We start from the raw sequence: 23,597 nt of genomic DNA, 5'->3' as shown, positions 1-23,597 counted from the left end.
TACATGGCATGTACAGCCTGCTGATGAGTTCTGGAGAACTCAAGATGTAGTCCATTGTTTTGTGACCTTTTGGTTGATCTTTGTAAAAGGTAATGCATGTCTTTTGTGTTTAGCCTTGATTGTGTCAACTATGCATGGTGGGCTGTGGTGAATTGAGTATTGTCAAACAAGCACACAGGAACAATTCGACCTCTTAGTTAAAGAGAGGACTGTGGAGTGGTCCAAGGCAGTTACAGAACCAATACATAAGAACAAACTGTTATTGTTCTTCAGAAAGAAATCTCTTCCAGAGTAGAAAGACCATGTCACAATGATGAAGGGTTGTTGTTTTATTGTCTAGTTATACATACATTGCCAGGTTCCAAGATGGAAGTCTCTTTTTCTAGACATGAGAATTGTCCATGGCTCCCCATCATTATCCAAGGTCAATGAAATGAAATCTGGCAAGAGGGCATAACTACTTGAGCTCTAGTATTACCTACAGGTGCAACCTGCAGTGGATGGGATGGCACTCTGTTAAGATACTTCCAGTGGGGATTTCTTGAACGTTGTACATCATTTAAGGACTGCTACTGTGTGGCTTGCAATACCTGGGACAGTTAGGTAGGGTGTATAGTATGGATAGCCCATGTCACAGTCTGAAAGCATTAAGTGCAAAAGAAAGAAAGTTTGAAGTGGAGAATTTCCCCTTCATGGATGCCAAGTTACTGTCACTGCTGCTGCTTGTCCACAAACTAAGCAGTTCCATTTGCTGATGGAATTTATTGCTCAATTACAAAGGCAAAGAGTACCGAAAGAATACTTGAGTGCCAAGTACTAAGTTCACCTGGGGAGGAGGACAAAAGCCACACTGAGAAATGCTGGCATCAGGAGGCTGATATATGCAGGATTGCCACTTTCTGGAAAGTCAGGGAAATGGAAATTGGTCAGGGAAAGTCTGGGAAATTGGTCTGAAGGCAAGGAAAGTCAGGGAAACTGTGATTAAAAGAGATTCAAGCAGTGGATTTTTGACCTGCTGCTGCAAGAGCATGATCTGTTCTTGTGGCAACTGGAATAGAGAAGTAGCCGAGGAATACAAGTACAGCTTAATGATGCCCTTTCCCAGCTCCCCCTTTTTCTCAGCTCCACCCCCAGCAACCAGCCTAATGTGTTTGTTGAGCTCTGTCCCTGCCTGATTTCCAAGGTCTGCCTGTAGCATTTGCAAAGCAAGGCGAGTTTAAACGTTTAGCAATATACAAACTTTAAACATCTAACTCTTTTCATCCGTACCTGCTAGTACTGCATTTAACTTACATCTAAAGAGAAACATGTTTTGGGGTCATGCTTGTGTATGGAATGGATGTTTTGTCTCCTGCTAAACCCAGCACAGAGTTGCAAATGAGTTTTGCCGCTGTTGGATTTCACAGACAACTAGCACTTTCTACTCTGCACCATGCAAGATAAATTGTGCAAATGTGATCTCTTGTTCCTGCTGGAGTTCACAGAGTACCAGCTCCCTCGCCCTCTTTCCTGACTTCTCCCACGCGTAAAGGTTGCAAATGAGGGTCGTCTGCTTCTCTAGACTGCAGAAACTTGACCTCCTTTCTTGCTGCTGATCTGCTCATTACTCAGCTTTGGAAAGTTCCTACTTGCCAGAAACAAATCTGCTAACATCTTGGTGTCAGGCAGGGGGTTCTGTGTATGGCTGTATCTGAAACCACATTTTGAAGATGGCTTCTAAGAGGACAGTTTTTAATATGCAGTGGCTGGATTTCAAACTTCATCCTGACTTCGTTCCATGGCTATCACCATTTGCTGGAGACAAATGCAAAGGTTATTGTAAAGTGTGCTACAGAAGCTTTGAACTAAGTAATATGGGAATTAGAGCTGTGGAGTCTCATGTACAAGGACCATTACATCAGAAGAACCTGAAAATTAAATCAAGTCAACAGTCCATCGCAATATGTTTAGGTTCAAAGCCAAGTACAAGTTCAGATAGTAAAACCAGAGAGGGTGAAGAGACAGCCCCTGCGAAAACTGGAAAACATGATCAGAGTGATGAAAATGGCAAAGAATTAACCCACTACACAAACTAGTATGGCTGCCTATATAATCAAGGACTGTGTCAGGACAGCAGAGTGCCTGTGGGCTTTGCAACTGGTGATGAAGAAGATGTCATTTAACTCTTGTAACAATATCAGTGAGTTATTCAAGCGAATGTTCTCAGATAGCCAGATAGCTCATCAGTTTCATCTTGGAAAAACAAAAGCAATGTATGTTGTTGCTTTTGGCTTGGCACCATGTTTCTCAGATCTTTTACTGAAACAGCTGAAACAATGCCAAATGTTTTGATGAAGCTTTGAATAAGGAGGTTCAAAAGGGACAGATGGATTTAGTGGTTCATTTTTGGGATGATTACTGTCATAAAGTTTCCACACGGTATCTAACCAGTGTTTTTCTTCAAACTGCTACTGCTGAAAACCTTCAGAAGTTTCAAGAAGGCATGTCTTCTTTATCAGTTGCAATATTATCACAAGTATCTATGGATGGGCCAAATGTAAATCACCTTTTTCTGAGAAAACTAAAAGACGAAATTAAAACCAACCTTGACTGTAAAGAAGAAAGAAAATAATTAATTGACTTTGGAACTTGTAGCCTTCATGTTGTACAGGAGTCTTTTAAAACAGGATTGCAAGCAGTGAAATGGGACCTGAATTCAGTCTTACACAACATGTATTATCTGTTCAAAGATTCCCCAGCTAGGAGGGCATCATACACTACTATGACTGGAAGCACAGTATTTCTCCCTCTGAGGCGGAGGACATCTTGGGTGTTTCCCACCATCCAATCGGGGAGGCAGGAAGTTAAACTTTCTTCCTCTTCCTTTGGTGTGTGGGACCACCCTCTCTCCTCAGTTCTTTTCCTGCCTCAGGGGAGAGCAGTGCTCTTTAGGATAGCTTAGCTAACCTGTTCAATCTGTTCTTTTCTGTGCGTTTTCTTCACAGTGTCTTTTTGTCTGTAACCTCTTCTGTCTACCCTCTCCTGTGTTATTTCTCTCTCTTGTCCTTGTCTGTTTAAATAAAAAAAAAAAAGAGTGAGAGAGAAAGAGAGGGAAAGGCTTCTTCGGGAGCCCGAAGAAGAATGGAGGAACAAGCTCGGGAGTCATCCGACTCAGAAGACTCCTTCCTCGAAAGGGCTGAGGGCTGTTCCCCGGAGGCCGTCCTTCCGACGGCGGGAATATGCCCGGCCGGGTCCGACTCGCCTCAGAGGCTTGTTCGGCCCCCCGGCAGAAGAGTGCCTGAGGAGAAACAGCCCGCCAAAAAACGGCCCCGTCTGTCGCAGACGGTGCCAGAAGCAGCTGCACGACAACACCAAGACGCAGGAGCGAGCGCAGCTGCTAGGAGCCCTGTTTCGGCGGGAAGAGCCGCAGCGGCTGCTTTCCCGCCAAACCGCACCACCGCGGTTGCCAACCTCCCGACTGGAGAGACGCGGCCTTCTTCATCGTTCCAGATGCAGGGCTCCGATTCTGGCACTCTGGAGGGACATGTAAGTGATTCTCCTCCTAATCTTCCCCCGGATTTTCTGGCAGCAATCAGATGGTCCCTAAGGAAAGAGCTCTGGTCCATCTGCCAAACCGGGACCCCGGGGCCCTCCCCTGCCATTCCAGCCGCAGTCCCAGGCACCTCTCAGGGACCGGTTGATCGACCCACAGCCTGGCCAACCAAGGCGGCCAAAAAGCTGCAGGGTAAAACACCTAGATGGGCTGAGGGGGATTCCTCCATAGACGAGGACTCTGAGGAGGGGGATTTTCTCTCAGAGGAGGAACAGGAGCTAGACTCCACATCCTCCGATCAGTCTATTAGGCTGTTCCAAATGGAGGATTACAGCTATTTACTGTCCAAAACTCTATCAGCACTGGACCTGAACGAGTCTGAGAAACGGGAGGAGGAGGACACTGCCCCACGGGGGGCCAAGTCAAGACCAAAGGGGAACAAGGAATTTTTTCCTAGGGCTGACAACAACCCCAGGGTATTCCCTTTTCCCGATTTCTTTGAAAGGCAGCTTAAGGCAGAATGGTCACTACCAGCAGCCACCAAGCAGGTCCCCAATATCATGAAAAAGCTGTATGCCTTGCCTAATTTTGCTGATGAGCTCTTGCAGGTACCGGTTATAGATGCACCAGTGGCAGCACTCCAGTCTCAAGGTCTCCTCTCTGAGGATGGACAAGGCATGATTAAAGACGGTCTCGACAAAAAAGGTGAGGCAATTCTTAAGCGTGCGCACGAAGCCATGGCTACATCCATAAAGGCCTCTGCTATAGCCTCTGTGGTCTCTCGGGCGGCCGTAGTATGGACCAGAAGGTTGATCCAGTTACTACCTCAAAACAACAGTAGACTGCTGGAAGGAGCCAACAGAATACTTAAGGCCTGCACATTTATGGCGGATGCTACGTTGGATTCCCTATCTATGACCTCCAGGGCATTGGCGTCTTCTTCAGCCATACGACGCATGTTATGGCTCCGGGTTTGGCAAGCTGACCTCCAAGCCAAACTGATCCTGATGTCCTACCCTTTCCAGGGCGGCAAGCTCTTCGGGGATCAACTAGAAAAAATCCTGGTTGAAACTAAGGACAAAAAGAAGGCGCTGCCAAAATCCCTCAAAAGACCAGAGAGAAGGTCCTTCGGGTATCAATCCTTTAGATCTCATCACACATTGCCGAGAAGCCGACAAGATCCAAAGCGCAACTGGACGCTTCCCCGATCACAACCTCGCAGGGGTTCTTTTCACCCAAAATTCAACAAACAACAACACCGTGGTGGCAGGCAGGACTCCGAGGACAAAGGGCAGAGGCCCTGACTCGCAAGACGCTCCGGTGGGGGGACGGCTGCTCAGGTTCCAGCAAACCTGGGTAGAGTCCAAGGCGGATGCCTGGGCATTAGAGATTGTCTCCAAAGGTTATGCAATAGAATTTTCTACCTTTCCTCCAGAGCGATTCCTCACCTCACCACTCAAGAAAGATCCTCACAAGAGGAGCATCACAATTCAGGCCATGCAACATCTGCTACAGATAGGAGCCGTCGAGCCTGTCCCCGAAGAGGAAAAGGGGCAAGGAGTCTACTCAATCTTCTTCACGGTTCCCAAAAGAAACGGCGACTGGAGGTCCATTCTGGATCTCAAGTACGTGAACAAGTTCATCAAGTTGAGGAGATTCCGCATGGAAACTCTTCGGTCCATTGCGGAAGCACTTCAACAAGACGAATTTCTAACATCAATAGACCTGACGGAGGCTTACCTTCACGTACCGATTGCCCCAGCCCATCGGAGATTCTTAAGATTCTGTATACGGGACACTCACCTGCAGTTCAGGGCGATGCCCTTTGGGCTGGCAACGGCCCCCAGGGTATTTACCAAGCTGTTGGTAACACCTATAGTCTGGCTCCGGGAGAGGGGCTACCAGCTGCATCCGTACTTGGACGACATTCTGATAAGATCTCCCTCTCGAGAAGCCTCCGTCAGGGACACAACGTTCACCATTCAGGTTCTGGAGAGGCACGGCTTCCTAATCAACAGGACCAAATGCTCTCTTCAGCCGTCACAACGACTGGAGCACCTGGGACTTATACTCGACACCAAGGAGGGCTCCCTGTTCCTCCCGAAGGAGAAGCGGACAAAACTCATCCGTTTAGCTTCAGATGTAATCAGGCAACCATCATCATCGCTCACGGACCTATCCAAATTAATGGGGCTACTGGTAGCCCATTCAGAAGCCATCTACTGGGGCCGGTATCATCTCCGGCCTCTGCAATCAGCACTTCGACCTTTTCAGTTACAAATAGCTCACAAATCCACCCTCAAAATACAGCTCCCTCTGCCAGTCAGGGAGAGCATGCGATGGTGGACCATAGAGAACAACCTACGCCAGGGCAAGAGTTTTCTATCCCCCCGACTTGTCCAGATCTTCACGGACGCGAGTCTGCTAGGTTGGGGAGCGACGCTGGAGGGACAGCCAGCGCAGGGGGAATGGTCCGACGCGGAACGGAAACTCCCAATCAACGTATTGGAGATGAGGGCGATCCTTCTAGCCTTGAAGCACTTCAGAGACCGGATAGACCACAGCCATGTCCTGATACGAACGGACAATATTTCTGCGAAGGCGTATATCAACAAACAAGGAGGAACCAAGTCCTCACGCCTACAACGAGAAGCCAACAAGATCATCGGCTGGGCAGAACTCAACCTACAATCACTCCAGGCAGAGCACATCAGGGGAATCCTCAACGTCCAGGCAGACTGGCTGAGCCGAGAAGCTCTTCATCCAGGGGAATGGGCCCTGAAGAGAGAGGTCTTTCTTCTGGTATCAGAACACTTCGGCCAACCGAAGGTGGATCTGTTCGCCTCCCATCAGAACAACCAATTACCGAGGTTCCTGTCCCGGTACTATCATCCTCGAGCAGAGGGGACGGACGCACTCCACTCTCAGTGGCCAACGGGTCTCCTGTACGCCTTTCCACCGCTACCAATGATTCCGAAGGTCCTGAGAAAGTTGAGGGAGCAGCGAGCGACAATAATATTGATCGCACCATGGTGGCCAAGAAGGCCATGGTTTGCCACTCTACATCGTATGTCCATAGCACCTCCCCTCAAACTCCCAATTCATCCAGACTTGCTCCAGCAGGGACCCATTTGGCACCCCAAACCGGCGTGGTGGTCTCTGACCGGCTGGAAATTGAGCGGAGACACTTCCTGCTAGCAGGCTACCCTGCAGAAATAATAACTACTCTAATGGCATCCAGAAAGAGTTCTACGATTAGAATTTATAACTCGACATGGAAAGCCTTCACTCGCTGGTGTCGGCGTAAGAAATTGGACCCTACCCAGCCTTCCAAAACTACTGTGTTGGGTTTTCTACAGGAAGGGCTGGATAGAGGACTACGTCCTGCTACATTGAAGAAACAGGTCGCTGCCATAGGTACAGTACTACCGGCGCTAGACGGGATCCCGCTGGCTTCACATCCGCACGTTCAAAGGTTTCTTAGAGGGGCTACTCTGCTGAACCCGCCAACAGTGCATAGGTTCCCGACTTGGCGCCTGAACGTGGTGTTGTCCGCTCTCATGAGACCTCCGTTTGAGCCCATTAGAGACATTACGTTGCGATGGCTGAAGCTGAAGACCATCTTCCTCGTGGCCATTACTTCGGCGCGCCGTATCTCAGAAATGGGCGCCTTATCAATCCGACCGGAACTGTGTATTTTTCATAAGGACAAGGTGGTCCTACGGACGATCCTGCCTTCGTACCCAAGGCATACTCGAGATTCCATAGATCCCAGGAGATTAATCTTCCATCCTTCTGTCCGAATCCCACACATTCGAAGGAGAGGGAATGGCATAACCTTGATGTGAGACGGGCCCTCAAGGCGTACATAATCAGGACTGAGTCGCTACGTCAATCCGACTCTCTTTTTGTTAACATCTCGCATCCTAAGATGGGCCACCGCATGTCGTCTGCCGCTATTGCCTACAGTATAAAGTCATGCATTCAGGAGGCGTATAAAGCCATGAAGATAGAAGTGCCGTCGGGGATTACGGCACATTCGGCAAGAAGCGCAGCTACTAACGCAGCTCTAAGAAAAAATGCTTCATTAGAGGACATATGCAAGGCCGCGACGTGGTCTTCGTCTTCTACCTTTATCAAGCACTACCACCTGCACACGTATGCTTCGGCTGATGCAGCCTTCGGACGTAGAGTACTTCAACACGTAGTAGAGGACGAAGGATCCATCCCACCCAGGACATAGGGAACTGCTTTGGGAGCACCCAAGATGTCCTCCGCCTCAGAGGGAGAACGGCCCCTTGGATACTCACCGAGAAGGGTCCTTCTCCTCTGAGGAAAGGAGGACATCTTGCCCTCCCAGGATCCTCGCAAGTTCTGTGTCAGTACAGTGTGTTGTACTCTATATGTTTTTTCTACAGTTCAGTTGTGTTTACACTGTTGTGTTCTTCTGGTTCGACTAGTTGTCGACTGTTTGTGGTTGTTAGTTGATGTGTTCTTCTGCTGACTGTGTTTTCCTCTCCACCTTGAGAGAGACAGTTTTTTATTCCGACAGTTTAGGAATAGAGTGAGGGAATACTGCTGAGGGGAATCACCCGAACTGAGGAGAGAGGGTGGTCCCACACACCAAAGGAAGAGGAAGAAAGTTTAACTTCCTGCCTCCCCGATTGGATGGTGGGAAACACCCAAGATGTCCTCCTTTCCTCAGAGGAGAAGGACCCTTCTCGGTGAGTATCCAAGGGGCCGTTCCCCTGAAGTTTTGCTCCAGTAGGTGGTTGGAGAATGTTAAGTGCCTTGATAGAGCTATATGCTGTTTTTGACAACATCAAGAAGTATGTGGAAGAAGCAAAACTCCCCCCACAGTAAACCGGAATTTGTATAAAAGCTGCAATGCAAGATCCACTCATGAAGTGCAAAATGGCTTTCTTGAAAACGATTTCTGGAGATTGTGAGCCATTTCTGTAAAGGTTTCAAAACCAAAAACCATTGGCACCTTTTTTGTATGAAGAACTTTGTAAGCTAATAAGCTAATGAGTCGTTGCATAAAATCGGAAACGCTGCAAAACGTGTCTTCTGGTTCCCAGTTGTTAACAATTGACATGAAATTGTCTGAGAACTTGCTTGACAGAAGCAAGGTTGACATTGGCTTTGCAGCAAGGAAGCTGTTGAAAGAAACTAAACTGAGTGAACGTCAAGTGGCCAAGTTTTGCCTAGGGTGTCGAAACATGGTAGTAGCTTTTGTTGAAAAGTTGATTGAGAGAAGTCCTTTGAAGTTCAAGATAGTGCGTGGCCTATCAGCATTAGATCCTACTATCATTTTATACAAGCCAAATCTTGGAGTCACCAGAATAGGGGCTGTTCTTGAAGCTCTACATGCAGCAAATGAGATCAATGACACAGTAGCGGAAAAATCAAAGCAACAATACAGTACTTTAATCACAGCTGCCCGCAAAGAGTTCAAGGCTCAGTTTCAAGCATATGTTGCAAAACAAAATGATGAAGTTGGACTCGTATTTTGATGTCCAACAGAAATTTCTCAGACCTGTGGACTGTTGTCAAAATGTGCCTTATCCCGTCTCATGGTAATGCTTCTGTTGAAAGTGGATTTTCAGTTAATAAGTCAATGTTAATTGAGAACTTGCAGGAAGAAACTGTTGTCTGTCCACGTCAGGTTTACGATGCTGTTTTAAACTGTGGAGGACTTGAATCTGTTGTAGTTGATGGGAATCTGTTGTAGTCAGCCAGGCATGCCCCTGCACGCCACACAGAGCACTTGGAGGCTAAACACCATAAGCAACAAGAAGAAATTCAGAAGAAAAGAAGAAACTTGAGGGACAAATTAAACATCTTGAAAATGCTAAAAAAAGACTGAGAGAGGAAGCCAAAATGGAAGAGGAAACAATTGATGAGAAACTAAAAGAGTTACAAAATAAAAAGAGAAAACTGTAGAAGTGATAGTTTTATATCTTAAATCTTCATTCTTTAAAAACAGATTACTTGTATTCTAATTTCTAACTTGATTATTACTGCAATTTCAAAACTATAAATTTCGTAATGTGGCTTCAGAGAAACCATTTTAGATAGAACGTTTATATAATTTTTAGTGAACCTTTAAAACAATAACCAAAGTGTTGTGTCATTTGTTAGCATTCAGAGTTTACTTGAAGTTTGTATCTTCGTGTAATTTTTGGTGCAATTGCAAAACAGATGTTGCTGCAGTTAATGTTGAAAGAAGCTGATATTAAATCTCTTACTTTGACAAATATTTCTGCAGTTGAGAGTTGTGTAGTTGTAGAGTGGAACATTTCATTAAGCCTTGCATTAATGCAACACGACCTATTCATTTTTTAACTTGTGGTTATATTTGAATGTTGGTCAGGGAAAGTCAGGGAAATGAAAAATAAAATTTTAGTGGCAACCCTGTATATGTCTGATGTGATCTATGTGATGTTGTACACAGTAGGTACCAAGAAATCATGGTCAGGCCAGCAAACTCCTATTAACACATTCCATGAATACTGTGGGTATTCTTTGGAGTGGACACACTTCACAGCACATGACTCTAACCACTTGGGATTCCAGCACTGGGAAGCCATTGCCCATGTTTTATGTAGTCACTCTATGTAATATAACTATTACTTGCTGGGAAAAGTGATAAAAATAACTTTGCCCAGCAAAAATCTCACACACGCGCATACACGCACAAAAGTCTCAATACTTTAAAAAATGCTATGGTACTGTTTGCAAGGTTTCTAGTATTTGCAGAGTGGATTGTTTCAAGAAAATTACCATTCTTGGAGACATTCCACCAGCCCAAGTGACTGAAACAACACGGAATGCACGTGGTCTACCAGGGAGGCCATGGATGGGTGGGAGGAACGTCATTACCAGTCCTGCAGGCCACAGTTGAAGACAGCATTTGGTTTCAGTGGCAGCCAGAGACGACTCTTGGCCAAGATTAGAAAAAGTGTTATGAACTGCGGCTCTGTATCTGCGGGCAGCATAGAGAGGCTTAAGCAAAACTGGCAAAGCCAGTCTCCATTGTACTGCTTTTAGCCATTGTGAAGGAAATCGTTTCCAGGAATAAATTGGCTTTGTCAGTAGCAGCATTGCATACTTCAAAATGTTAACATATGCCACGAACAGAATCTTCAGTTAATGCTTTGCTAAAATAGGCACATCATAATAGATGATCATTTTATACACACAACCAAAAAGTTCTCACATTTATTGTGGGGGCGGGGTAAGGATTTTAGTTACTGTAAGGTCAGTAATGAATATAAGATCCTTTTTTTAAAAAGGCGACAGTCTCTTGCTTACACTGCACAAATTGGTTGGAAATCCAACTGCTCTAACTGTGTGTGTGTGATTTTTGTCGCTGCCTTGCTTTCCCTTCCCTTTTATCACTGCCTTGCTTTCCCTTCTGCTTTTTCAAGCTGGTGTGAACCCCACAAATGATATAGCTGCTGTGCCCTAACAATGGGATGCTACCAGATGCCTCACTGGTGTCAAGCACCCTTGGCTGCCTTTGGACTGGATTCTCCCTGTGTGCTGCTATTTACAGGTCCTTGTTGTACAGTCAACTTGTCTTATTCATGCTGTATTTTAAAATCTGTTCTTCATATGCACATGGTATTGGATTGAAAGTAGGATCATAGTAATAGCTTCAACTGAGAAACGCTTAACAGGGGACATGGTGGTCTAATTAAATTTTGAGTTGTGTGAGTGTGTACACGTGCTTCATTCTAAATCAGGCAGGCGTTGACAATTGGAGTTTGCAGGAACATGTCTGAATATGACACACTTGAGAAAGTGATTGATTTTGAGCTTTCTAGGAAATCTGAAGATGGCAGAACAATCGTTGCTTCAAACTCTTGTATTTTTAATGAGTAGAAAACTTAATACAAATAGGCAACACATTGAGTGGATCCCAGTGATTTATGCTAACAGAAGGTACTAACAGAACAGAATTCTCTGCCCCCCCCTCACTATTGCAACCCACTAATTTCCCCATAATGCTGATCCTGGGGGGCGGGGGCAGATCAGAGCTTTTCTGCAGGAGGAGGGAGGTAGGCAAAATTCACCCTCCTTCCCATAGTAGAAATTATTTAGATCTGACCCTGTGGCTTGAAAAAGTGCAAAACCTGTGTCTTGACATTATGCAGCAGAAAGGATTCACGATAAAATGAGTCGCTTGATTGGCAGGTGGGCCAGAATTTCTGCCTTGCACTGAAACATACTAGCATCTTGTTAACAGAAGTTTCTGAGCCTGCCTGATTATTTCATCAAAAGTGAAAGCCAAGTGGACTTGCTGTCTAGGGTTTTGTAAACAGCTTTAGAGCCACTTCAGTTGCAGGGGCCCTTACTATTGGATGTGGAGGTGCTCTTGAAGTGTGGATGCGTGGATAACTTCCTGGTTAGTAGGGCAGACCAACTGGTGAGTCTCGGCAAAGTACCTTAGTTGGTCCCCCAAAAGTAGGTAGTTTGGAAATCAGTGTTTTTTCTTCCTCCTCAACTGTATTAATGCATAGAATTCCTTCAGTTGCAAATGTTCTGGTGTTTCACTATATTTATGTTAGCTTTTCTCCTCCCTCTCTTCCACAGATTGTGAATCGGCACGGCCCTGAGGCAGACAGGCATTTACTACGCTGTCTATTCTCGCACGTGGATTTCAGTGGCGATGGTAAAAGCAGCGGCAAAGATTTCCATCAGGTAAATTCTGTGCCTGAAGAATTACTGACTGTTCTATTGCTTCTGTTTTTCTTCTAGCAATGTGATGTCCAAGTGTCCTCAAGATGCAAAACAGTGCATTTCCAGATACCAGCTACAGGTTTTGTATGGCATTAGGACTGAGTTTAAAAAACAAGGGAGACAGTTTAATCATGATTTCTAATCTGGAGGACATGTCAGGTGCCATGGCTGAGATTTTTAAACTCTCAAAGAGTGTGACACATTCTCAGTGTGTACTTTGAATTATGGGTGCTTACAGGCCATAAAATCCAGGCAATTGATTGGTGTTGTGTGTGTGATATAGAAATAGTGATGTTGGGGCTTAATGTATTATATACAGGAAACTAAAGACTTAAATTGATGTGTATAAATATTAGAATATGGTGTGGTTGCCTCCAGCAGGAACTCTTAGTTTAAAAATACTACAAAATATTGTTTAAAGCAAGCAGCACTGTGAACAAATCAGCAGAACTCAATAGGACTTAACGATTGAGCAGATGATTTAGCACAGTGTTCTGTCCAACTAGATATGTTAGCAGGAGGTGTTCTCACACCTGAAAGGAGGTTGGTGTGTTCCTCTTTCATGCACATGAAGCAGAGTACACCAAAGACCAATTTATGTGTTTCTACCGAAAGCAGTGAACTTTGCAAGTTGTAGAAATGAGCTGTTGGCTGTCTTAAGAAATTGGAGGCTCTGTAGCCCACAAAGATTCGTGAAGTAGCTGCCTTATACTGTATCAGACCATTGGCCCAGCAAGGTCAGTCTTGTCTACTCTGACCTGCATCCGTTCTTCAGGGTCTCAGGCAGAGGTCTTTCGCCTCATCTACCACCTGATCCTTTTAGCTGGAGATGCCGGGGATTGAATGTGGGACCTTTCGCATGCCAAGCAGATGCTCTGCCTCTGAACCCCAGCCTCTTGCCGTTGTTTTGAATGTGGTTGCCTCCTGATGTCAGTGGGAGATACAGGACTTTTTCATGAAATGTCTTGCGTACTCTCTTCATGACTGGGACACCATGAGCAGTTTACAAAAGAGGTTAGAGTTTTTCTGTACATTGAGAATTTTATTTTTGTCTTATCCATTCAGGATGGAAGGCTTGAACAGCATCCGATTATTTCTTTTGAATGACATTGTGGGTAGCTGTTTTACAGCATGCAACTGCTTTTTCACCGGCATGTTGCTCTGCTGCCCTGGCTCTTTGGCCAGCATCACTGAGGGGTTTATGCATTCATGGCAAGCCTTTGGTGCTAAACAGCTAATCATCTTTGAGTTACTAATTTCACAAAATGTGATGAGACTAATGCCTTGAAAATTTGCTTATAGAGTAGCTCTGAAAATTAGTAGTATCTTTACAGCATCATTTTCCTCATGGTTTGATGACCAGTATGTTGCAGTTGTCTTCATACTTGGAGAACGAGCGTGCTGTTTCTGGAGCACCTGTTTCAAAAGACCTGTGGAGTTCTCTTTTATACTCTGTATGGGATCATCATCAAGCTTGGTTTTGTCATGTTTGGTTATCTGTAGTACAGCTGCTGTCTTCTGGTTGTTTTATTTAAGTGCCCTATGTGCCCCCCGGACCCCCCCTCCCCACACAGCTAATACTTTATAGGAAGTTAGACAAGGTTAGGCCCATCAAACCCATGGAAAGTTAGGCTTTTTTATTTATTTATTTGTTTGTTTGTTACATTTTTGGCCCTCCCTCCCCACAAGCAGTCTCAGGGCAAGATACAACATTGATTAAAATACAACATAAAAACAGTAGTCACAGCATAAAAACAGCAATCAATAAAACCATTCCAAGGCGGGGCAGTCTTGCACTCCTGCCCATCAGCATACAAAAAGGGGAGGTGGTAATGGACAGATAGATTACTGTACCCCTTTTTGGGGCAGCCAGCAGTGGACCCTCCATAACCCCTCATAGAGGGAGACCGGTGGAAGGCTCGGCACTGATGGACTAAAATTAGCCTCCACCATATGCCTCGCAGAACATCTCTGTCTTACAGGCCCGCCTAAATGATACAAGATCCTGGCGGGCCCAAGTGTTCTCATACAGAAAGTTCCACCAGGTTTGGGCCAGGACTGAAAAGGCCTTGGCCCTAGTAGAGGCCAGCAGAGCCTCCCTAGGGCCAGGGATCACCGGTAGATGTTTTCCGATTGAACGAAGCACTCTCTAGGCACATACGGGGAGAGATGGTCCCTTAGGTATGCCAGTCCCAGTCCGGTTAGGGCTTTATAGGTCAGAACCAACACCTTGGACTGGATCTGGAATTCTATTGAGAGCCAGTGAAGCTGTTGCAAGATAGGCGTAATGTGTGTCCTACACGAAACTCCAGTTAGCACACTCGCAGCAGCATTCTGGACCTGTTGAAGTCTCTGGATCAAGCCCAAGGGCAGCCCTGTGTAGAGCGAGTTACAGTAGTCCAACCTGGAGGTCACTGTTGCGTGGATCACTGTCATTAGGTCCTGGGCCGAGAGGTAGGGCACCAGTTGCCAGGCCTGCCGAAGGTGGAAAAAGGCCGCCCGAGCCACAGCCACGATCTAGCCCTCCATAGACAAGGAGGAGTCCAGAATCACGCCCAAACTCCAAACCAATGGTATGGGCACAAGTGGTGCCCCCCACAGGTTGGGAGAAGGATCCCTGCCTCCAACAGCCCACGGCCCAAGTACAGGATCTCCATCTTCACGGGATTCAACTTCAGCCTGCTCTGTTCTACCCACCCAGACACGGCCTTCAGAGCCCTCAACAGGGTGTCAAGGGCAGAGTCAGGTCTGCCGCCTATCAACAGATACAACTGGGTGTCATCTGCATTTTGATGACAACCCAATCCGAAACTCGGCACCAACTGGGCAAGGGGGCGCATATAAAGATTGAACAACGGGAGAGAGTATCCCCTATGGGATGCCACACTCCAAAGGATGGTGTGCGGACAGTCTCTCCCCCAGTGCCACCCTCTGTCCCCGACCATGGAGGAAAGAGAAGCCACTGCAAGGCCGTCCCACGAATCCCCACATTGGCGAGGTGGTGGGCCAGCAACTCATGGTCGACCATGTCGAACACTGCTGAAAGATCTGACAAGATCCAGGTGCCTACGGAGATCGTCCGTGAGGGCGACCAACACTGTCTCCGTCCCATGACCCGAATGGAACCTGGAGTTCCACCAGCCACAGGATCCTGTCCACCTCCTCCCGGGAGACCAGGCCGAAGTGATCCAAAAATGGGCTGGAAGATGGCCAAGGAGCCTCCAGTCCCCTTACTGTATCAATCGTGGCCAGCAGTTTGCGACAGAGGGACGAGATTTTATCTGCAAAAAAGCTCCCCAAAACCTCACCGCTAATAGCTGAATTTCCAATTTGATGGTCTCCCAAGGACCGAACTACCTCAAGGAACTAGTTGTATTCTTGAACAAATCTGATCTAGAAACAAGGGGCCAGTATGTAAAAGTTTTGACAAGTAAGGAATTTCAGTTACATCAGAGTATGTGGCTAAGAAAACATCCTTTTGTAGGATTCAATAAATGAGGCAGCTGCAGAAGATACTTTTATGTGGAGTGGTAGAGAGCACACTCAGGTCATAGCTAACTTATGGCAACCCCCGGTGGGGTTTTCCTGGCAAGAGACTAACAGAGGTGGTTTGCCATTGCCTGCCTCTGTCAGTTGCCTGGTCTTCATTGGAGGTCTCCCATCCAATTACTAACCGAGGCCGACCCTGTTTAGCTTCTGACATCTAATGAGATCAGATTCACCTGGGCTATTCAGATCAGGGTACTTTTATGTTGGTATCCTAGAGCAGGCTACTTGTACACAGTTGCTTTAAATATTTGGATGCAGAAATGGAAGCTATAGGTCTACATGAGCAAACCTGGAAGATGGTGCTGATGTGAAATGAACTGGTTGTAAAAAGAAAGGAAAAAAGGGTGAATCGTCTGGTATCTCAGCTCTTGTATAGGACACAAATTACATTTAGCAATAAAAAAACCAGTTGAAAATATAAAATACTTATTGGGAGCAGACAGGAGTTTGAGGGAACTGCACAAACTACAGTCGAATCAAAGCTGACAGAGCTGAGCACATTTCTGCATCATTGGAAACAAAATCAAGAAATTTCAATATTTGTATCTACTTAAGCGGGTTGCAAGTAAAGTCAGTGTACCAGAAACCTTAGAGGAAAAACTGGGGAATTGTTTTGTGCTTGGAAAGAATTTCTGGAGAGCATGGTGCAGACACACACTGCAAAAGGAGTGAGGGAATAACTGAAATTATTCTGACCAATGATCATGCATCTGACGAAGAGAACTTGATTCTCGAAAGCTTATGCTACAATAAAATTGGTTAGTCTTAAAGGTGCTACTGGACTCTTTTTTATTTTGCTACTACAGACTAACACGGCTAACTCCTCTGGATCTATGAAATTATTCTGTTTTATCTGAACCATCAATTTCTTGATTAACTGCTTTGGAATTTTATAAAAAAGTTTTTCCCCCAGAGGGGAAATTTGATGTCAGAATGAATGCCACATTCCTCGTGTTTTGCAGTCAATACAAGATTTGAGGCTCTTGCTAGGTCTGCAGGGGTGAGAAACTAAGAGAGAGATATATATGAGAAAATTCCGTTATCCACAAATCTGCACGTTTTTGAACCTGGAACCTGAAAGGATAAATTTTGGACAGTTTCTGTAAAATAACTACGTTGGTGCTGCTTTTTGATGCATTTTCCTGACCCACGAGAGAAGAGCTCGAGACCTTTCAGGGGCATATTGTTGAAGACCTACAGATATGCAGATCCCTGTCGTACATTTTTTGCTGTCAATTTAAAGTTTTAGACGGGCAGAATGGTGGAGAAACATTGAGTCTGCCTGTAAAGGCTTTAGCAAATCAGGAATGATTCCCCTTTCTGAGTAAGTTGTCTTGCCTGTTAAATATTCTGTGAGAATGGATTAAATGTTTTAAATAAATCTAGCAGTGTAAAACTCAAAACCGTAGTGGGGTCCATTTGATAATGCTTTCTCTGAATCAGTGGCCTACAACCTGTGACTTGTGAGCACCTGGGCAGCAGCTGTCTTGGATGGCAGGTGCAGGGCTGATGGATGGGTAGATGCTTGGTGGGGTCCCATCTGCCGCTATAGAGGCGAGTCTCAGTGTGCACCCAGCCCCTAGTGATGGGCTGTTATGCCACAAGAGTGTGTACCACCTTGCAGCGTCAGCAGGGTGAACCCACCCAGGGGCACCAAAGCGGTTATCAAGTGGCATATTTTAATGAGAGATCTTCAAGTGATGCAGAAGAGGCCTTCTCCCTGACTGCAGTGTTATATTTGACAAGCATATTATGGGAGGTCAGGCGGCATATGTAACAAGCTTACTAGTACCTATGGTTAGAAGAGTGAATAACGCAGCTGTTGTGACTCTGTATGCATATCAACTTCACCTTACATGTGACATTTTAATCATGTCTGCAGCTTGACCAGAGATAGATTGCAACTGCTATTCCCAACCACACCCTTCATCCTTCAGCTGTGTTCCTATAACTGATAAGAATGCTTCATCCTTGCATGCTTCATCTTGCTGACTTCCGTGGCATGGCTATTCAGTCACATACACATCTTAAGCATGAATGATACAGAACATGTGTTGCTATTATCAATATTTTAAGATGTTTAGAAAGAAAAGATTTTGAAAAATATTTCACAGTAGAAAATGTTGGTGTCTTACGGTATTTAAAAGCAGACAGCAGTTACTAAGGCAGCTTTATCTTATTTATCTCCCCCACCCTTCCTAGGCCCCCATCAAGGTACTTCTGGATTTTCCAGTGCCCAGTCATTAAAAATGCAAACTGTTAATGTACTACTGATCCCGAGCACGGCCACTTTGAGACATCTCTCCTGTGTTCTGTAGATCAAGGGTCATGAGTAAAGGGAAGGGAGGAATCATGGAAAGTCCTACACACCTGTCTCCTGTGACTTTTAAAAACTGCTACACAAGCCCTACTGTCATGTGAATCTGGTACCTGGAAATGCATGTACTTCAGGCTCTCCTTGGAGGCTTAGACATTCATACAAGAAAAACATTTTTAAGCAGCTCGTGGAAATCCTGCATATACAAAACAGCCAACGAACCTGCAACATCATGCTTCCAAAAACTGATTTTAATAGTAAGAGAATACCTGCGGAAACTGGCTTAAGGGCTGGAGGCTTGTAAGTCACTTTAGAGGGAATTTCAATAAGATGAGCCACCTTGTAGATGGCCTCTGTCTTCATTGTTCTTGTTCTTTTTCCACAAACAAGGGAACAACAAGCTTGGCCTCCTCTGAAGGTAAGAGCTTGGCGGTGTGGGGGGCGCTAAATACAATGCAGGTTGGTTTAACCCACTTGGAGGACAAATGCTATATGATGGAGATGAATTGCCTTGTATATGGACAGACATTCTTCATGCAAGTGAATGACTTGTAGCAACTATTAATGTTTTCTACACTAGCAAGGGAGAAAATCTTGTTTCTCAATTGTGTTTCTTCAAAAGTCTTATGTGCTAGAGCTGCATGTTCTTGTGCTGTATATTAACATTTAAGTAGCTGAGAAATGGAGTCTTGCTCTTCTGCAACACTACCATCTGTGGTTTGCTTTGCTTCCAGTATACTGTTTGAATACTGTAACCATAGCAGTGTTTGTTCTGGGCATGTCCAGCATTGACTACAACTTGTGTGACCAGTTCATCTTGCTACAAGGCCAGCCAGACATGTTTGGTCAGTATTCCAGTCTCTAGTATGGCGGGAAAGTATTTGCAGGTGTGCAAACAGATTGGACGTACTCTGATGGGCCTAGCTTTCGTGTTTCTTGCAGAAATGCATTGAAGGAAGTGTTTTTATAATTATCCTCACAGCAGCTGGCTTTTTTCTTTTTCTTCTCAGACTCAATTTCTGATCCAGGAGTGTGCGTCACTGATTACGAAGCCAAACTTTATTTCGACGCTGTCCTATGCTATTGAAAACCCTTTGCACTATCAGAAGGTTTGTATGTACTTAAGTGCATGAAAGAAAAGTCCTGAAATGTGACAGGAGCTGCATTGAGCTAACTGGCAAAAATGTAAGGGGATTTACATTAAGTGTTGGGAATATGAGAACCGTGGCCGGATATGAAAAGAGTACATCTAACAGACTTTTGGAGGTTACTGCATTTCATAGGTATTTCTTGTATTCCATTTGTAGCCTGTCTCGCTACAAAAGGTCAGAGTTAAGTGACTACATTAAAACATAAAACCAACAAGTTCCAGCAGAATACATCTAGATCCTTAAATTTGACCACCGTATCCCTGGCCGTGCGGTGTTCCGTTGTTCAGGGGTATCCACAGAGAGCTTGCCTCTGCACTCCTGTGCAGTCTCAACTTGGTACATGGATTGTAAATTTACAGGACTTGCCTTCTAATCTCAGTGATGGCTGTATAGGAGGGTTTCTTGCAAGTGGGTCTGTGGCTTTATAGGCCATTCATAGGTTAGGCCCACTTTGACTTGTGCCTTGAGGGCTTTTGAAAATTGAGTATCGATGGTTCAGTACTTGGGTGTAACAAACATCTGATGAATCAGGAAGTAGTTCACTATTCATTACCCGCTGAAAAGTAGCCTGCCTCCTCCTCCCGGTTTCTAGTTCAGTAATGTCAAGTTCAGTCAGGTACTTCATGCCAGCTCCCAACCATGAGAATGTAGTGGGGGAACAGTGAGACTTTAGGATCTTACTTGAGTGGAATGGAGGTGTAACGGAATGCTTACCCGCATCTCATTAAGGCTTCCAGCTGTCCAGATTAAAGATTTTATCTTATATTCTGAGCAGCAACTTGAAAACAGAGTTTGCTCCTTTAAAGAAACTGTTTGTCAGTACAAAGGGGTTCTTTTTGCAGTACTCTCCCTACCAAGACGCAGAGACTTCTGTTAAGAGTTTAATGATTTATTTTAGTCTTTTTAATAAAGCAAGATATCAAAATATGAATGCTTATTAAGATAAAACCTACAAAGAAGGAACAGGCAAAGGCAACAAGAATTAAGTTTTAACATTTCTCAATTAAGTCTAAGTTTAAATCAGTCATATTTACTATGAAATGCTTTGAAGTTCCCATAACGCACATTACAAAAGTTATTTTCTCACATAGATCTTCATGAGATTTCTTTTAGCCAAAACCCTTCTATCTGGGTTAGCACTTTTATATGTTATCTTATGCAGAAATCTGAGATCCTTTTCATGTGATAGCATAGATAAACTGTGATTGGTTTGATATTTTATTAATTACTCATATTTTCAATCATTTGATATTTCACCTAGCCAAAAAGTGACACTATGTCCAGCTGCGAGATAAGAGATATAAATCAGTAAAGATGACAGGAAAAGTTAAGTGAGCAGATCATCATTGGTCCAGTTTACAATTAGAGAACATTTATCTGATACTGTCCACTACTTTAATTGGCTGTCGAAGATGAAAGAGCACCTGTGTACTGATACAACATGCTAGAAAGAACTATAGTAAAGCTAATACAGAGTTCACTAGAATACATGTGTATCACTAAGTGTAATGTGCTCTAATCCGTATTTCTGTGACAGAGGGATAAAGCTGCCTTGCAGCTGGGTGTTGATGTCAGTAGGCTGCATGCTGGAGACTGAGCAGCCTCATAATGCAAGTTGAAGAGGCTTCCCTTTTTTTGATGCCTGGGCAGCATCAGTGGCAGTTTGGCCGGGGAATTTGTGCTGCCAAGTGGTTGGTATACCAACGGCCACCCAAGTTCAAGAGCGGCAGAGTAAAAGTATTATGGATCCGGTTTCTCGGCCCATCCTGGCCTTACTCTGCATTGCATGTGTCCGGAACTGTGCTCTGTATCTTCTGTAAAGCTGATTTTTACTGAACGTGCCCTCTCACAACTTCTGCCTTCTCCTTTCAATCCTGAACTGCTGCTGTACTGAGGTGCCAGCTGGGCTAGACCCATTGCAGACCCTTCAGCCAGGTCAGTGGGTCATCCAGCTAAAGCTTGTGAATGGCAGACACTTGCTTGACCACAACAGCAGAAGCAGCTGAGCACTTGAATTCCTAAACGGGAGCTAAGGCGCAAGGATATGGGAGAGCCATGTCAGGCTCAATGCGCTAGTCAGGATGGTCCTCCTATATCTTTCTGTTGTAATTCCAAAAACAGAGACCTTGTATGTCGCCTTGGGAAAATGCTTGTAATTTAGGAACAGGTTTTTGTTAAAAGATGGGGATGTCCTGCTGATGAGATGTAGACTCTTGTTTTGATTGTTCCGTAGGGATAGTCTGCTGCAGAGCCACTTGCTTTCCGGGATAGTCTGTTTTCTTGTTATGCAATGCACTGTGCTAGAATTGTGAATCTCACCAGCTCATGCGTCGCCTTCTTTCTCCCTTTTCAGAGTCTTAAGCCATCACCTCATCTGTTCACTCAGCTGAGCAAAGTTATCAAATTAAGCAAGGTTCAAGAGGTGGGTTAACGAGTTCCTTTTCAACATGTTAAATACCTGTATAGGGACTGGCATCTTGGCAGCCCTGTGGGTGGAATCTGATCCAGCAGTGCTGCTGACAGTATTCTCGCCAGTTGAACTAAGGTGTGGTGTCTGTGGGCTTGAATTCCTCTTGGTTTTCACCCCTGCTTCCGTCCTAACTTTTAACACATTGCTAGCCTGTCTGGGTGTGAACCTGGGTAGAGAGTCGCACTCTTACTGATTACTTCTGATTGGCATCTGTGCTGTGGTCATCATCACCCTCTACGCCTTCGATGTTTTCCCCATGGTCAGCTTGGGGCAATTCAGATTCCATTCTGCATCTTCCCATCTCCAGAGCGCCACATGAGAAAAGGAGGCATGAGATGCAGAATTGAACTTTCCCTGATGTGGTTAGCCAATCAAACAGCACCCAAGGAAAGGAAAGGCAGGCGGGGGAAGCAGTACAGGATCAATGGCGGCTTGACAGCGGCGTTTTTGAAAAAAGCACTGTATGTGCGGAGGGGAAAAGTCAGAAAAGCCCTGTTTTAGTTGCTGCTTAATACTGGAGTAGGACTGGGGAGGGTGACTAGGTGTTGTCCCCACAGGTGTCGAGTGCAGGACCTCACCTCTGGCTAATCTGCCTGCTAGCTGCTGACCTCTGTGTTATGGATCTACAACTATGCTGCTAATTATTTTTTTTTTTAATTTGCATAGGTTATTTTTGGTCTTGCTTTGCTGAACTCTTTCAACCCAGATCTACGAGGTTTTGGTAAGAGAAACTTTGATAGTTCTGTGGATGCGTGTATCAGAGTCATAGTAGTGTTTAGTAGCTGGAAGCCGGCGCCTGTGTTGTTGCTTAAACAGGAAGCAGAATTAGAAGGGGGAAGAATAAATCCCCGAGCCTGAGAAACTTGCCCTAGTCTCAGTGATCCAGACAGTGACCACATGCTGTCGTCCTGTTCCAGATCTTAACAGCCAGCTGGGGTGCATAGCTTTCTCCAGCTGAAGCTCTGGAATCAGTTAGAAACCAGGAAATAGGGGTCTCCCACTGTTAGCATTTTGGCTAGCATGTTCTCTTCCCTTGTTTTCAACTGAGCAGCGGAGGCCTTTAATCCAGAATCTTTCTTTTCCCTTTAAATGAAGGCACTGCTGGCAAACATATTTGGTTCAAAGAATTATTCCCTTATATTGAATTTCCTGGACCCACCTGTGTACACCAGGTTGAAAGCAATAACTTGGTACAAGAAGTTAATTGTGTTTAGCACAAAGTTAGGGAGGGCTAGTGTAGTAGGATCAGAGTGAATGTGCAAACAGGATTCAAGTTAGGGCAGAGCAAGCAACAGAAGCAGTTTCTAGGCACATTAGAGGAGCTCCAGGTTAGACTGTTGGCAGCCTCTTCCGGCTTCTTTCTGGAGGGGTTGGTTGGAGATTGGAGTTAAGCGGGGTAGTTCAAGTGCTCTCACATCAGCTTGTATCTGAAGGCTGCAGAGTGTCTCTTTGACGGGCTGTTCCTGATGTGTAACTGTTGAGGCTGTGCCAGGCTGCTCAAATGCTGCTCAGAGCTGTAGGCATGTGCTGTGTATTTTTGTATATTTTTTTAAAAAACCATTCAATTAACTGTGGCTTTCCTTTTTTTAAAAAAAAGCTGCTCAGTTTATTAAACAGAAGCTTCCAGATCTTCTACGTTCGTACATTGACGCAGACGTTGGTGGAAATCAAGAAGGTGGCTTCCAAGACATTGCAATAGAGATCTTGCACCTCCTCCTTTCCCATCTTCTTTTTGGGCAGAAGGGAGCCTTTGGGGTTGGACAAGAACAGATTGACGCTTTTCTCAAAACCTTACGTAGAGGTAAGTAGTATATTTGCTACGTTCTTTTA

General features: G+C 45.1%; 1 protein-coding gene across 6 annotated transcripts in view; it reads left to right on the top strand.

Moving 5' to 3' along the window:
* The window catches only part of CNOT1 (CCR4-NOT transcription complex subunit 1), a 107,874-nt gene that overhangs the window by 19,793 nt on the left and 64,484 nt on the right, over positions 1–23,597 (top strand). For all 6 annotated transcript variants that reach the window (XM_055000185.1, XM_055000189.1, XM_055000188.1 and 3 more), the window contains exons 3-7: positions 12,134–12,241; positions 19,157–19,255; positions 21,651–21,719; positions 22,434–22,488; positions 23,365–23,568. In XM_055000185.1, the coding sequence (XP_054856160.1) occupies positions 12,134–12,241; positions 19,157–19,255; positions 21,651–21,719; positions 22,434–22,488; positions 23,365–23,568 (535 nt within the window). The remainder of the gene's footprint in view (positions 1–12,133; positions 12,242–19,156; positions 19,256–21,650; positions 21,720–22,433; positions 22,489–23,364; positions 23,569–23,597) is intronic.

The sequence above is a fragment of the Eublepharis macularius genome, chromosome 16 (assembly GCF_028583425.1).
Source record: "Eublepharis macularius isolate TG4126 chromosome 16, MPM_Emac_v1.0, whole genome shotgun sequence".
Taxonomy (NCBI): Eukaryota; Metazoa; Chordata; class Lepidosauria; order Squamata; family Eublepharidae; genus Eublepharis; species Eublepharis macularius.
This window is presented reverse-complemented; position numbering and strand designations above follow the sequence as displayed.